The 13,016-nt window shown below is 40.7% G+C and overlaps 1 protein-coding gene across 1 annotated transcript; it reads left to right on the top strand.

Annotated features, from left to right (window-relative positions):
• Positions 1–11,083: 11,083 nt before the first annotated feature.
• On the top strand, positions 11,084–12,134 carry il19l (interleukin 19 like). Its single transcript, XM_061687456.1, has 5 exons — positions 11,084–11,245; positions 11,341–11,403; positions 11,510–11,662; positions 11,752–11,814; positions 12,030–12,134. The coding sequence occupies exons 1-5, from the start codon at positions 11,084–11,086 to the stop codon at positions 12,132–12,134; spliced, it is 546 nt and encodes a 181-aa protein (XP_061543440.1).
• Positions 12,135–13,016: the final 882 nt, after the last annotated feature.

Here is a 13,016-nt window from a genome sequence, read left to right as displayed (position 1 = left end):
TTGCAGATTGCGAGTGTGTGTGGGGGAAAAAACATTTTCATTTAAGGAATTCTTTTGGTAACTCTCTTACAACATTGGTAATAAAACAGGAACTCATTGAAAATGCATGCACGATTTATTTATTTTTTTGTTAAAATAACAAGAAGGTGCAAGTACAATTTACACGACAAACTGCCTTGTTTTCTCTGTGGCAGTGAAAGTGAGTCTTTGCAAAACAGGTATGACAGGGCAGGAAGCGCAGCGTGGGAAATGATGACTTCACCTGCGGCACAACAAAAGTGTAGCTACAATTACGGCTAATGGTTAACAACAATAACTTAACACTACTGTTTACGTGAGCCAAAAAAAAATAAAAAAATGAAAGTGATTGTTGGGTCATTTGAATGGTGACGACGTGTTAGACTCTAAATTGCCCGTAGGTGTGAATGTGAGTCCGAATGGTTGCTTGTTTCTATGTGCCCTCCGACCAGTTCAGGGTGTACCCCGGCTCTCGCCCGAAGATAGCTGGGATAGGCTCCAGCACACCCGTGACTCTAGTGAGTGAACGACGTGTTAATAAAGGCTTAGTGTTCTTTTTAAATAATTGTTAATCCCTAAAAGTTTAAAGATTCATTGGAAATGTTGATTGAAGAGGTGCTAATGCTCACATATGGACCTCTGAATCTTCCTTTTGTCATGGTCCTCAAGGCATCACCCACTCAAGCCAAACCAAAGCAAATACATCTGTCAACCTTCTCAGCAATTACATGAGCAACGTTCATTTCAGAGCACATTGTCAGGGAATTTAGGAGGAACGATAATTGCGTAGCCAAAAAAAAAGAATCTGGTACAATTTTATATTAATAACGTACAAAAGGTGGTCGACTGGTTAGCACATCTGCCTCACAGTTCTGAGGACCGGGGTTCAAATCCCAGCCGTCGCCTGTGTGGAGTTTGCATGTTCTCCCTGTGCCTGTGTGGGTTTTCTCCAGGCACTCCGGTTTCCTCCCACATCCCAAAAACATGCATGGCAGGTTAATTGACTCTAAATTGTCCATAGGTGTGAATGGTTGTTTGTTTATATGTGCCAGTCAATCACAGGGCACATATAGACAAACAATCATGCTCACAATGAAAATCATGTTTCTGCTCATTTTAGTTTTTTATTATGTTTTTTTTTTGGGGGGATCTCGATTTTTTTCAGTTGTTTATTATTAGTTGTTGGTTTGTTTTTTCAGCAACAGTATTTTTTTCATATAAAAATAAATATCCGACCACGACTAAAACCTTTTCCTATGGATGGTAAGTTGACTAAATATAAATATTTTAGGGACTGAATGGATTATATCCACTGTTTAAATTTCCAATTAGGAGGGCTATCTTTTGGTTGACATCATTCAAAATCAATAAGGTTTATTTTGTGCTTTACTAAAGACACCATTACTGAAGTTGTGAAAATCCAGAGATCCAGAGCTCCATCCAGAGATGACAACACACTGATTTAATGTTATTGGCAATCTTTGGTCAGACATACAAAATCAATAACTTTGATACTTCAACATAGAACACATATCCCTTAAGCTCTGGTTGAAGTGATAGACAAACTCTTTCAAATATTGGACATACAGTATCTAGAAAAGTAAAATTTTTTATTTTTTTTTGGAAGGCTTATTGTAAAGCTTAATCCTGTCTTTTTTGCTTTTCCTTACCAGTGGAGGGATGCGTCACTGTGGTTAAACTTTCCATCAAAGTAGCCACTCTCCAAAATTAACCCCATTGTTTGTTAGTCTAAAAGACTACATAAACATCTCACGTTATTGGAAGAGACTTGACACTAATAACAATAATCTATTTATAAATGAAGGGTGGTTATACTTAATCACACTCCAAATTCATTCAAACGTGCCATGTTCTATTTTTAGACTGAAACAATTACACTTGGCTTTAGACACCCTAGAGACTATTGCTCAAACGATATAGTTACGTAATAACATAAATCAAATGTCTTTTGCCTGGAGCACCACAACAAGAAACCTCCTTTTAGCATCGGAGCATTTGTCACAAAATTTCCTTTAACTCCCACACCACATGAATACCAAGGAAAGACCTATTTAGTCACTCAACACCCACACCGTTATCCAACATAGGTTCTTTTCCCGTTGATGCAAAAAGATGCAGAAAAACGAGTCCATGTCACATTGAAGATGGATTAGTATAACTCTCCAGCCAGTCCACAATGCTGCTGCACGTGTCCTGACAGGAACAGGGAACTGATATTTACGACAAGGAAGAATAAATAGTGATGATCTGGATACAATATTGATAACTTTTGTCTGGTCATGATCTTACATAAACCCAGATGTAGCATGCTAAATAAACAGTTGGACAAATGGGCACAAATACACAGCAATATGACTGTCCTGGAGGTTTTCAACCATAAAAATAAAAAGTAATCCTCCAAATATTTACTTGAGTAAGAGTAAGAAAGTACTCAAAAAAATACTCAACAGTAATTCGTGAGTAACTTCTGATTAAAAACAAAAAATCAGAGCATGAACGTCAAATAAAATGCATCCATCTCTCCATTTTCTTCCGTTTATCCGAAGTCGGGTTGTGGGGGCATTAGTTTTAGCAGAGAAGCCCAGACTCTTCCGAGGGGAGTCTGAGGCGTTCCCAGGCCAGCTGGGAGACAGTCTCTCCAGCGTGTCTTGGGTCGTCCCCGGGGTCTCCTCCCGGTGGGACGTGCCCGGAACACCTCACCAGGGAGGCGTCAAATAAAATAAAAAATATATATAATATATGGGAGTTTACACACACTTTAAACATTTACATTTTTAACTGCTGCCACCATTTAAAATTTGAACTGCCCAAAAAAAATCAACAACACATGCATTAGGCCCTACAGAAAGAAACAAAGCATATTGACAAACAACCGTTCACACTCAAATTCACACCTGCACAACTTAAGACTGTTGAATGAACTAAACATGTATAGTAGTGGGAGGAAGCCAAGAGTACCGGAGAAAGTTATCCTACTTAGTGTACAGAAATGTCACGTACAATTGGAAGGTGCAAGTGGAAAAAAATAGTGTGCCCCTGGTTAACCTACCACTGTGCTAACTTGTCTGAATAGTAAGGACAAAAAACATATTAGTACATAGACCTCAAACTGGATATTAAGGATATTGAATAAATGCTCAAAGGGCTTTTGATGCTGGTCCTAAATAGGGCCAAAGCCTCCCTGGATTGTGAAACACATTCTCTTCATTATTGCTTTAAAGTCATTTCCCCAAGCTGGAGATTTATAGTCTCCTCATCGAGGAGAAATAGAGACTCCTTTGTGAGCAATATATGTATATCAGAATGAGAATCAGAATCATCTTTATTTGCCAAGTATGTCCAAATAACGCACAATGAATTTGTCTCCGGTAGTTGGAGCCACTCTAGTACAATATGTAGTATATATGTGTGTGTGTGTGTGTGTGTGTGTGTGTGTGTGTGTGTGTATATATATATATAATATAATATATATAAAAATGTAAAATGTGCATTAATTCGCCACAAGAAAATAATTTTTGGTTTGAAAACGGAAGATGGAACGATATGTCACAGCCGCCAAGAAGTCGTACAACGAGTTAAAGAATTTTATACAAACCTATACAGTGACCCTCACCGAATGATGACTGGAAAGCCAGAAGCAGACCCAGTTCTATGTATCGTGAATGAAGAGGTTGAAAACATTATTAGTTCACTTAAGACCGGAAAAGCTTGTGGTCTAGATGAAATTTCTATTGAAATGTTTAAAGCAGGAGGGAACGAACTTAATAAGATCCTTGTAAAACTGTTTCAACGCCGCTTGGACTTGCAAGAAGTACCGGCGACATGGAAAGACGCAGAAATCATTTTGCTACATAAATGAGCCGATAAAATGGACCTAAGAAATTATCGCCCAATAAGCCTGCTCTCAACGATTTATAAAGTCTTTGCAAAGATATTGGACAAACGAATTGGAATCAAACTCAGTGAAGCACAGCCAATCGAACAAGCGGGTTATCATAGCGGTTTTAATACTATGGACCACATACAGACAGTTCAACAAATAATTGAATGACACTACGAGTGCGAAATGCCTCTGTATGTAGCCTTCATTGACTTCATGAAAAAGCGTTTGACTCAGTCACCACCACTTTGATACTGCAGGCGCAAGTAAATCAAGCGATAGAGCCGACCTATATCAACATTCTACAAATCAATATACAACGATTCTTCAGGTTCAATACGAATGGATGATGAAAGAGTGCGAATAAGTCTAGGAAAAGGGGTCAGGCAAGGCGACACACTGTCTCCGAAGCTATTTACAGCTTGCCTTGAAGAAATATTTAAAAAGCTCAGTTGGAAAAAATGAATGACTAAAAATTAACGGTGCTTATTTGAGCCATCTTCGTTTTGCCGAAGACATCATTTTATTCTCCTTCGATGCTGAACAACTACAGCGTCGTATTCAGGAATTAGAGTTAGAAAGCCGTCGCTCAGGTCTGAAAATGAACAAAAGCAAAACGAAGGTCATGTTCAATCGTTACTGTCCACAAAAAGATATCGAAATGGAGGACTGTGTCCTAGACGCCGTCGACAAGTACATCTATTTAGGCCGACTTGTAACAATGGATGGAAATACAGGCACTGAAGTTGAACGCCGCATAAAGCTTGCCTGGCAGGCTTATGGAAGGCTTAGTGTTATATTCAAGAACAATCTTCCCATTTTCTTGAAAAGAAAACTTTTCGATCAATGTATTTGACCAGTCCTCACTTACAGTAGTGAAACTTGGACTACGAATGCCAAAGTTATACAAAGACTATGTGTAACCCAAAGAAGCAAGGAACGCCAAATGTTGAAAATAAGCATTCGCAACAAGAAGAGATGCAGTTGGATAAGACAGCAGACGCGAGTTACCGACGTCAAAAATAAAAAGCCTTAAATGGAAATGGGTTGGCCACGTTGCCCGAAGAGTTGACAAAAGGTGGACCACAGAAAGTATCAATTGGATACCTCTGGACACAAAGCGACCACGGCGAAGACCTAAAAGTTGATGGATAGAGGAAATCATTAAGCACACCGGAATACATTGGCAAAATGTCATAGTAGTGAAGAGGCCTTCATCCTGCAGTGGAAAGATAATGGCTGCTGCTGCTGATGATGATATATATATATATATATATATATATATATATATATCCATCCATCCATTTTCTGAGCCGCTTCTCCTCACTAGGGTCGCGGGCGTGCTGGAGCCTATCCCAGCTGTCATCGGGCAGGAAGCAGGGTACACCCTGAACTGGTTGCCAGCCAATCGCAGGGCACATCGGAACAAACAACCATTCGCACTCTCAGTCACACCTACTGGGCAATTTAGAGTCTCCAATTAATGCATGTTTTTGGGATGCGGGAGGAAACCGGAGTGCCCGGAGAAAACCCACGCAGGCACAAGGAGAACATGCAAACTCCACACAGGCGGGGCCGGGGATTGAACCTGGGTCCTCAGAACTGTGAGGCTGACGCTCTAACCAGTCGTCCACCGTGCCGCCATATATATATTATATATATATATAATTTTTTTCACAAACTCACAACCATCTATTTTGTATACGGCTTATCCTCATTAGGGTGAACTGGAGCATATCCCAGCTGACATGGGGCGAGCGCTGGGGTACACCCTGAACAGGTGAACTGGTCGCCAGCCAATCGTAGGGCACATATAGATATTGGCAAACTATCGTTAACAATCACATTCACACCGATGGACTATTTAGAGCAGGGGTGACAAACCCAAATTACGGTGGGCCAAAATTTTAAATTGGGAAAACGTTCGCGGGCCAAACTCAATATTTTATGAAAAATCACTGCGATGTGCATGTTTCCCATATCTCCAGAAATGTAGCATTAAAGTTTATCATACGACAACAAACTTAAATTTTGCTTAAACACTGAATCTGGACTAAACAAACTTTAATATTATAAACACGAGAAATCAAATTTGCGATAAAAGACATGAGTGGTATTTGTTTGAATGAATTCTTCTGTCTCTCCATCTTTTATTTATCTATCTCAAACTACCTTTCTTTTTTATGTAAATCTTTTTTCAAAGGCCAACAACAAAACAACCCCAAAAAATAAGAATGTCATTCAATAAAAATCTAAATGTCAAACTGTTAACAGTCCCTGCCTAGGAGTTGATAAAGGGCATTTAAAAAAAAGTTGAATTATGTTATATTCTTTGTTACAGCCACGTTGCTCTGCACACTGACAAACAGGTCTGTATTTTACTTTAGTGACAGACAATCTGCCTCCCACCCATGTCTTGGAAGTTAACCGTTTTCCATCTTTCGCTTGGCCGTTATTCGGAAGGGGAAGTGTAAATTTGCAGCAGGAGACTGGTAGTATAGTTGCAAACGACTGCAACACAAAGGGAAGGGGCGCTCGCCGGTCTAGACTGATTGGCCAACAAACTAGCAAAGCATTCTGGAATTTGGAATATTAGTGGCGCATGTGCTATATACTGGCGGGCCAGCTCTAATACACATTCAATATGGCGTTGCGGGGCAAATATAATTACATCGTGGGCCAAATTTGGGCCCCGGGCCTGAGTTTGCAGTCTTCCTCAGGGGAGAGACAGAGCCTGCCCAGTTGCATGGATTCATCCGTGGTGACGCTAGCCAGTTGATTGAGACTGGCAACAGGGGATCGGCCTTGGTTTGGCTGGTCAAAGAGACTCGTCCTCCAAGTGCGCGGTGGCACATGCTTCCGCCGATCTGCGTCCAGCTCACGATCCAAAAGCCTTTTGTCGATCTTTATGGAGAGAGCGATGAGAGTGTCCAAGTCGGTCGGCAGGTCTCGTGGGACCAAATGATCCTTGACGGCGGGGGATAGTGCTTGAAATAAAATGCATCGAGTAGTGCCCTGTTGTTCTACTGACTCTCAGCTGCTAGAATGCGAAAGTCAAATCGCGTAGTCTGACACCCTGCGCTTGCCTTGTTGTAAGGTGACAAGGGACCAAGCTGTCTCACGATCTGGTGTGGAATACTGAAAAACTTGCTCCATAGTCTTTACAAAAGAAGCCCAAGAATGACACGCGGCAGAATTGCGGCTCTATTCAGCAGTAGCCCACGGCTGCATGCGACCAGTCAAGTGGGCAATGACAAAAGCGATCTTTGCCCGCTCGGTGGGGAAGGCAGCTGCCTGCAGCTCAAAGTGGAGTTCGCACTGAGTGATGAACGGCTTCATATTCCCAGAATCTCCAGAGAACCTCTCCGGTCGAGAGAGCTGTGGGCAGACAGCAGCGGATGTGGCAGGTGTCTGCATGGTGACTGCTTCACATGGAAACGGTGGTACAGTGGTGGCATTGGGTGTTGTGCCAGCTTGTTCCTTCTTCTGAACCATATTCATTAGAACTTCAAACTGTGAGGCCACCTGTCTCACCATAGTGTCCTGATGCTCTGACAGTCCCTTTAGATGAAGGTGGAGGGCAGCAAGCTGCTCATCCTGCTTCGAGACGCGTTGACCCTGCGCTTGAAGGGCTTTGCGCACCAGGTCTGAGTCTGCTGTGTCCATGTTATGGTCAGTTCATTCTGTCATGTACGGAACAAAGGACAGGACCCAAAATGCATGACTCCAATTCAGATGGACAGTTTCAAAAAGGGAGGTTTAATAAATGGGCAGAGGTCGGTACACAGGCAGGCAATCCGTAAAGGCAACAGTATCCAAAAGGCAAGGTCCATAATCAGAACAGGGTCTAGTCTTACTATGAGTCGGTGACGTGGAAACAAGGAATGCTGGAACGTGACAACAAGGTACAACGAACTGGCGACCACAAAGAATGAGACGCGAGGTTAAATGCATGGGGTAATTAGGGTAAATGAGGCACAGATAGGGAAGATGCTCTCAGGAGCAGGTGTGTACGAGACAGGGGGAAAACAACAACCAGAACACACACCCCTGACAGGAACTGAGATTTGAGCTGAGAACTGTGAGGCAGAGGTGCCTTTGTACCTCTATAGGTAAACAAAATGTTTGATAAACATGATACCAATAGATGAATAATTGTATTGCTTTCTGTTCACTCATCAATAATAAAAACAAAATATATATGTTTGTTTTAAGTTCAGTTGAGTTCAATTGATTGTCTCAGTGTGTGTGAGTGTGTGTTGCTGTGTGATTGGTGCCTTGATTGGACTTCCCGAAAAACTTTTATTTTTACACCATATTTTTCTGTTAAAGTATTTTAAACATTAAACTGCCACCAAGTACGGTATTTGGTAATGCACTTTATTTAGTACTTTTGAAGTACAACAACAAAATCTGCTTTAATTTAAAGATGCTTCACAAAAATATGGAAATGCCCTTTTCGGCATTATAGCCATTGCATGAAGAGTGCTCTTGGCTTTACCTCAATTTCCAGGGGCCCAAAAGGAAATGATTTTAAATACAGCCATAATTTTAATAATCATCATCCCCAAAAAATGCGACAAACAAAATCCATGTAAGTGTTTTGGGGAGCTGGCAGCTGCCTTGTCTACAAACAGCTACAAGGAATACCCAGTTTTGTTATCTCTCCTCTTCTTCCCACATGTGGAGTCACCCTCTGCTGGCCACGAGAAATAATGCAGCTTTTAAGGCTCTTCAGCTCTGGCTTCACTTTCCAAAACAGAATGCTCCAACCATATCTCTTCTACAAGGACATGAATTACAATAAATATGTGTTGCCGTTGTTCCGTTATGTAATTACATTGTGTGGTGTAAGTCAAGAATTCCAGCCATTAGGAAGTAGACCTCATTGTAATTGTAGGCTCTTTCTTGGACACAATGTGTCATGATGCGAACGATTTGTTGTGGTTTGAGGAATTGATTAAATCCAAAGAAAGAATGAACAACTATGAAGCTGGCAGATGGCCACGATTATTAGGGTTCTAACTGGCATCAGCGTCATGGACCTTTTGTTTAATTGAAACGTGACAAAAATGCTCAGAGCCCTTTTACTTATGTCCTTACCTGTCAACACTTGCTTTATGTCTGGATAGCTGTGTTGTTTTCTCCCTGCCTGGTGGGCTTGTGGCATTGCATGAACGTGGAATTATGTCATACTCAGAAATAACAAACACATTTTAATAATGATCCAATGCTGACTGAGCAAAAGAGGAGGAACTATAACTAGAGACAGGTGAAAAGTGAAAACATGTACTGTAGTTCAGTCCCCCATCCATTCAACAATTTTCCGCAGCGCTTGTCCTGTCAGGGTTCCGGGGAGCCAGAGCCTATCCCAGCTTAATTTGGGGTGGAGTAAGCATTGGGCTTGTCTAGGTCAGCAGCCATTCATGACAAAAACACAATGTGTTTGCTCGTGACTCTTTCCTGCACGAGTGAATTTTTGAAAATTTCATCCAGTGGAATTAGCAGCTAAGCAAGTCGACTGGGTGTTTCCAATCCGAACTTGTCTAACTACAGTAAAGTCCCCAGGCTGCTCATGCTGCAAAGCAAAATACTTTATTTACAATGCATCTAAAACATATTACAAAATATTGAGGGGGGTATACTGTGGCTATCTTGAGGTATATATATACATATACGTATGTATATATACCTCATATAAACACACACACATTTATATGTATATATATATATATATATATATATATACACACACATAGATACCTCACATATACATATATATAAAAGGAATTCTGTTTTAAAAAAATGTATCCTTGAATCAAGACATGACACTGTTATTTAGTATACTGGATGCGCTATGTTGCTGAACCAGAACCAGGGTTATTAGCACAGAGATGATGTCACTGTTATGAATGAGTCATTAAATAATTGTGTAAGATAGTGTTATATTAGCCTGAGGCAGGAGGAAATTAATTCATTTCGCTTTTACCTGTTTCGACACTTCCTCCTACTCCGATTTTTGGAATCTGTGGAAACTACAATTGTCGCTAAAATCCCCCTGGCTGCACTATAAGAGGAGACAGCATGGAGGCACACAGACACAGCCAGCCTTGGATCTTTCTCCAGAATACAGGTGAACACACAGGTGAGTGAAAATACAATGATGGTGGTGGGTCACTGCTTATGCCTGCTGAGCATGACTAACATCAGGATGATGAAGAGAAACCTTCTGCATTGAAACATCGTAATGAGAGTCTGTCTGTTTGTACAACCCCAATTTCAATGAAGTTGGGACGTTGTGTTAAACATAAATAAAAACAGAATACAATGATTTGCAAATCAAGTTCAACCTATATTTAATTGAATACACTACAAAGACAAGATATTTAATGTTAAAACTGATCAACTTTATTGTTTTTAGCAAATAATCATGAACTTAGAATTTGATGGCTGCAACACATTGCAAATAAGATGGGACAGGTGGCAAAAAAGACACCTGTTTGGAACCTCCCACAGGTGAACAGGCTAATTGGGAACAGGTGGGTGCTATGATTGGGTATAAAACTTCATTGGAATAGGGTTGTAAGAGTGTTACAAGAATAGGGGTATGATGTATGATATTGTTCCGATCCAACGATCATGGCTAGTTCAGGTTGCTCGATCAATGTACGCTACAACCTGGTGATCGGAAAACAATAATATTTTCTATTGTGGAAAATATATAAATAACTTTAGAGCTCCACAAAGGTCAAACGTTTGCGCATTGGTTCAGCACCACATCTGACGCCTTCATAGATACATACTTCCGGCGTATGTCCGACTATGAAGATGTATGCCTTATTAACTGAGAAATTCAGCAAACAATAAACAAAGCTAAATCTAATGTAGGCCCTTTCTCATGAGTTTGCTCCATCTGGATCCTCATCCAAAGTGAATAAACAAAACAAAACAGACAAATAAACGTATGCCAGTCCATCAGTGAGTAAATGGTTGAAAACATAAGTACATTTAAAAAAATAAGTGAAGAAACAAATAATAATTTTATTTTTTTTTATTAATTGAACATTTAAAAACATTTACACATGCCCCACGAAATACTTGGCAGGGGTAACAATTAATGACTAACTTGTGATAACTAATCACATCGTTGTGTCTCTTCTCCAGATGACAACAATGATGACGAGGTCGCTCTGCTTCTCGCTCTGCCTCCTGCTCGGCCTTGTGAGTAAGCCTGCGCTCACCTTAACGCTGCAGGTCAACAAATGCAGCATTAGCGTCCACATGCCAGAACTGCGCAGATATTACTCCGAAATACGATCAAAAGCGGTGAGTTTGACACAAGCGCTACCAGCAAAAGCTGGTGATGATCCCTTGTAGTGGGTGTAGATATTTTATCTCATGTTGTTTGGGTTTTATGACAGATTATAGAAGACACTGAGATTGGAGTGAGGATTCTGAGCAGAACAGCAATGAAAGATGTTCAGGTGAGTCTAGTTCTAGGTCTGATTTTTGCTTAAAAGTGAGCTCCGAAAGTAATACACAACATTGTCATACGAGTGTGTAGTAATGTAACTATTTGGACTTTCTTAGGATGATCAGGCATGCTGTTTCCTGCGCCTGCTCCTGCGCTTCTATGTGGAGAGAGTGTTCCGCAACTTTGCCTCCGATCAGCCACAGGAGCAACGTAGTTCCAGCGCCCTGGCCAATGCTTTTGTCACCATGAGACGGAATATAAACAGATGTGTAAGTGTGCTTGGTCAACAACAAAAAATGGACGGCTTGCCATGGACGTGTCTTTACGAGGAACTAACGGTCTCATCTTCTCCCCTCAGCATTGTCTCTGCAACGAGGACACGCACATAGCAATCGACTCTCTAGAGACGGAATTTGACAAGGTACATCTCCTTTCATATGGTTCATAACTGAATGGACACAACACTGATCCTCACTCCCAAAGTCAGTCTTAAGAGAAATGTTTGTTGATTCTGAATATTTGTGCCTCATTTCAACATACAATCGTCATATTGCAATAGATCCTATTTTACCGGTCTGAATGTGACTGTAGTTAATTCATGTCCTTTCTCCCTGCCTTTGTGGGTACCCAACACAGCTGTCCACCGACAAGGCAGCGATGAAGGCCGTAGCAGAGCTGGATACGTTACTGGACTGGCTAGATAAAGTGGGCCAGGCGACAGCAACTGAAACAGCCCTATAATTATGACTGCAAAGACCAATTAACTGTGCCATTTGACATTTCTTGACTAAGTACTTGAATTACCTTAATTTTTGTATTTAATACATTGATAGGTAACATATCATTACATGAATATTTAACTCCAGCAAGGAGGATATGTTTGTAGGCCAGTATGTTTGTTTGATTATCAGCAAAATTGTGCAATGCAACAAATTATCCAGCAGCCTATCCAAATGTTGCAGATACAATCATTTTTACCACTTAAAAAAAAATCGGATGTTTTTCTATATTTTCACGTCGTCGTCATCATCATCACTATTGTTTGTGTGCGTTTTTATAAGGGAGTGGGATTTTATTTTAATGTACCTGTTAATTGTTATATATTTTTAGTTCCCACAATGTTTCAATATCAGTGAATAAACTATTTTTGTAGCTACTCTGACAGGCTTTTTCATGACACTCCAATTTCTGCATGTAATGATGGCAATTACAATACAAAACTGAATACAAGAAGACTATATTTCGATATCTCTGTGACAATCTGCTGCCTTGTTGACAAGAAGTACGGATGTCTCAGAATGACCTTATTGGAACATTCAATTCTGAGAAAATGTACTCTCCAATGAACCCTTCAATTGAAACCAATACATGACTGTGCTGAAGTGGTTTGCACGATGCAACCACCAACCACTTAATTTGTCACATCACACATTGTAATGCAAGCATAAATTCCCACGCGCAGAGAATGTATTAAGTATTGTAATACAATGACTTAAAGGCCTTGATGTATACTTGTGCTTCACACTCACACACACACACACACACACACACACACACACACACACACACACACACGCGCGCGCGCGTCAACTCCATCCGCACAGCAGAGGGTGCAAATGAGAA

Source organism: Phycodurus eques, chromosome 10 (genome assembly GCF_024500275.1).
Source record: "Phycodurus eques isolate BA_2022a chromosome 10, UOR_Pequ_1.1, whole genome shotgun sequence".
NCBI lineage: Eukaryota > Metazoa > Chordata > Actinopteri > Syngnathiformes > Syngnathidae > Phycodurus > Phycodurus eques.
This window is presented reverse-complemented; position numbering and strand designations above follow the sequence as displayed.

What these genes read in the sequence shown, in the direction of transcription:
- il19l (XM_061687456.1), top strand. Translation starts at nt 11,084, where the DNA reads ATGACAACAATGATGACGAGGTCGCTCTGCTTCTCGCTCTGCCTCCTG. An exon ending in CCGAAATACGATCAAAAGCG is followed by an intron (nt 11,246 to 11,340) that starts GTGAGTTTGACA and finishes GTTTTATGACAG; the next exon opens with ATTATAGAAGACACTGAGAT. An exon ending in TAGAGACGGAATTTGACAAG is followed by an intron (nt 11,815 to 12,029) that starts GTACATCTCCTT and finishes TACCCAACACAG; the next exon opens with CTGTCCACCGACAAGGCAGC.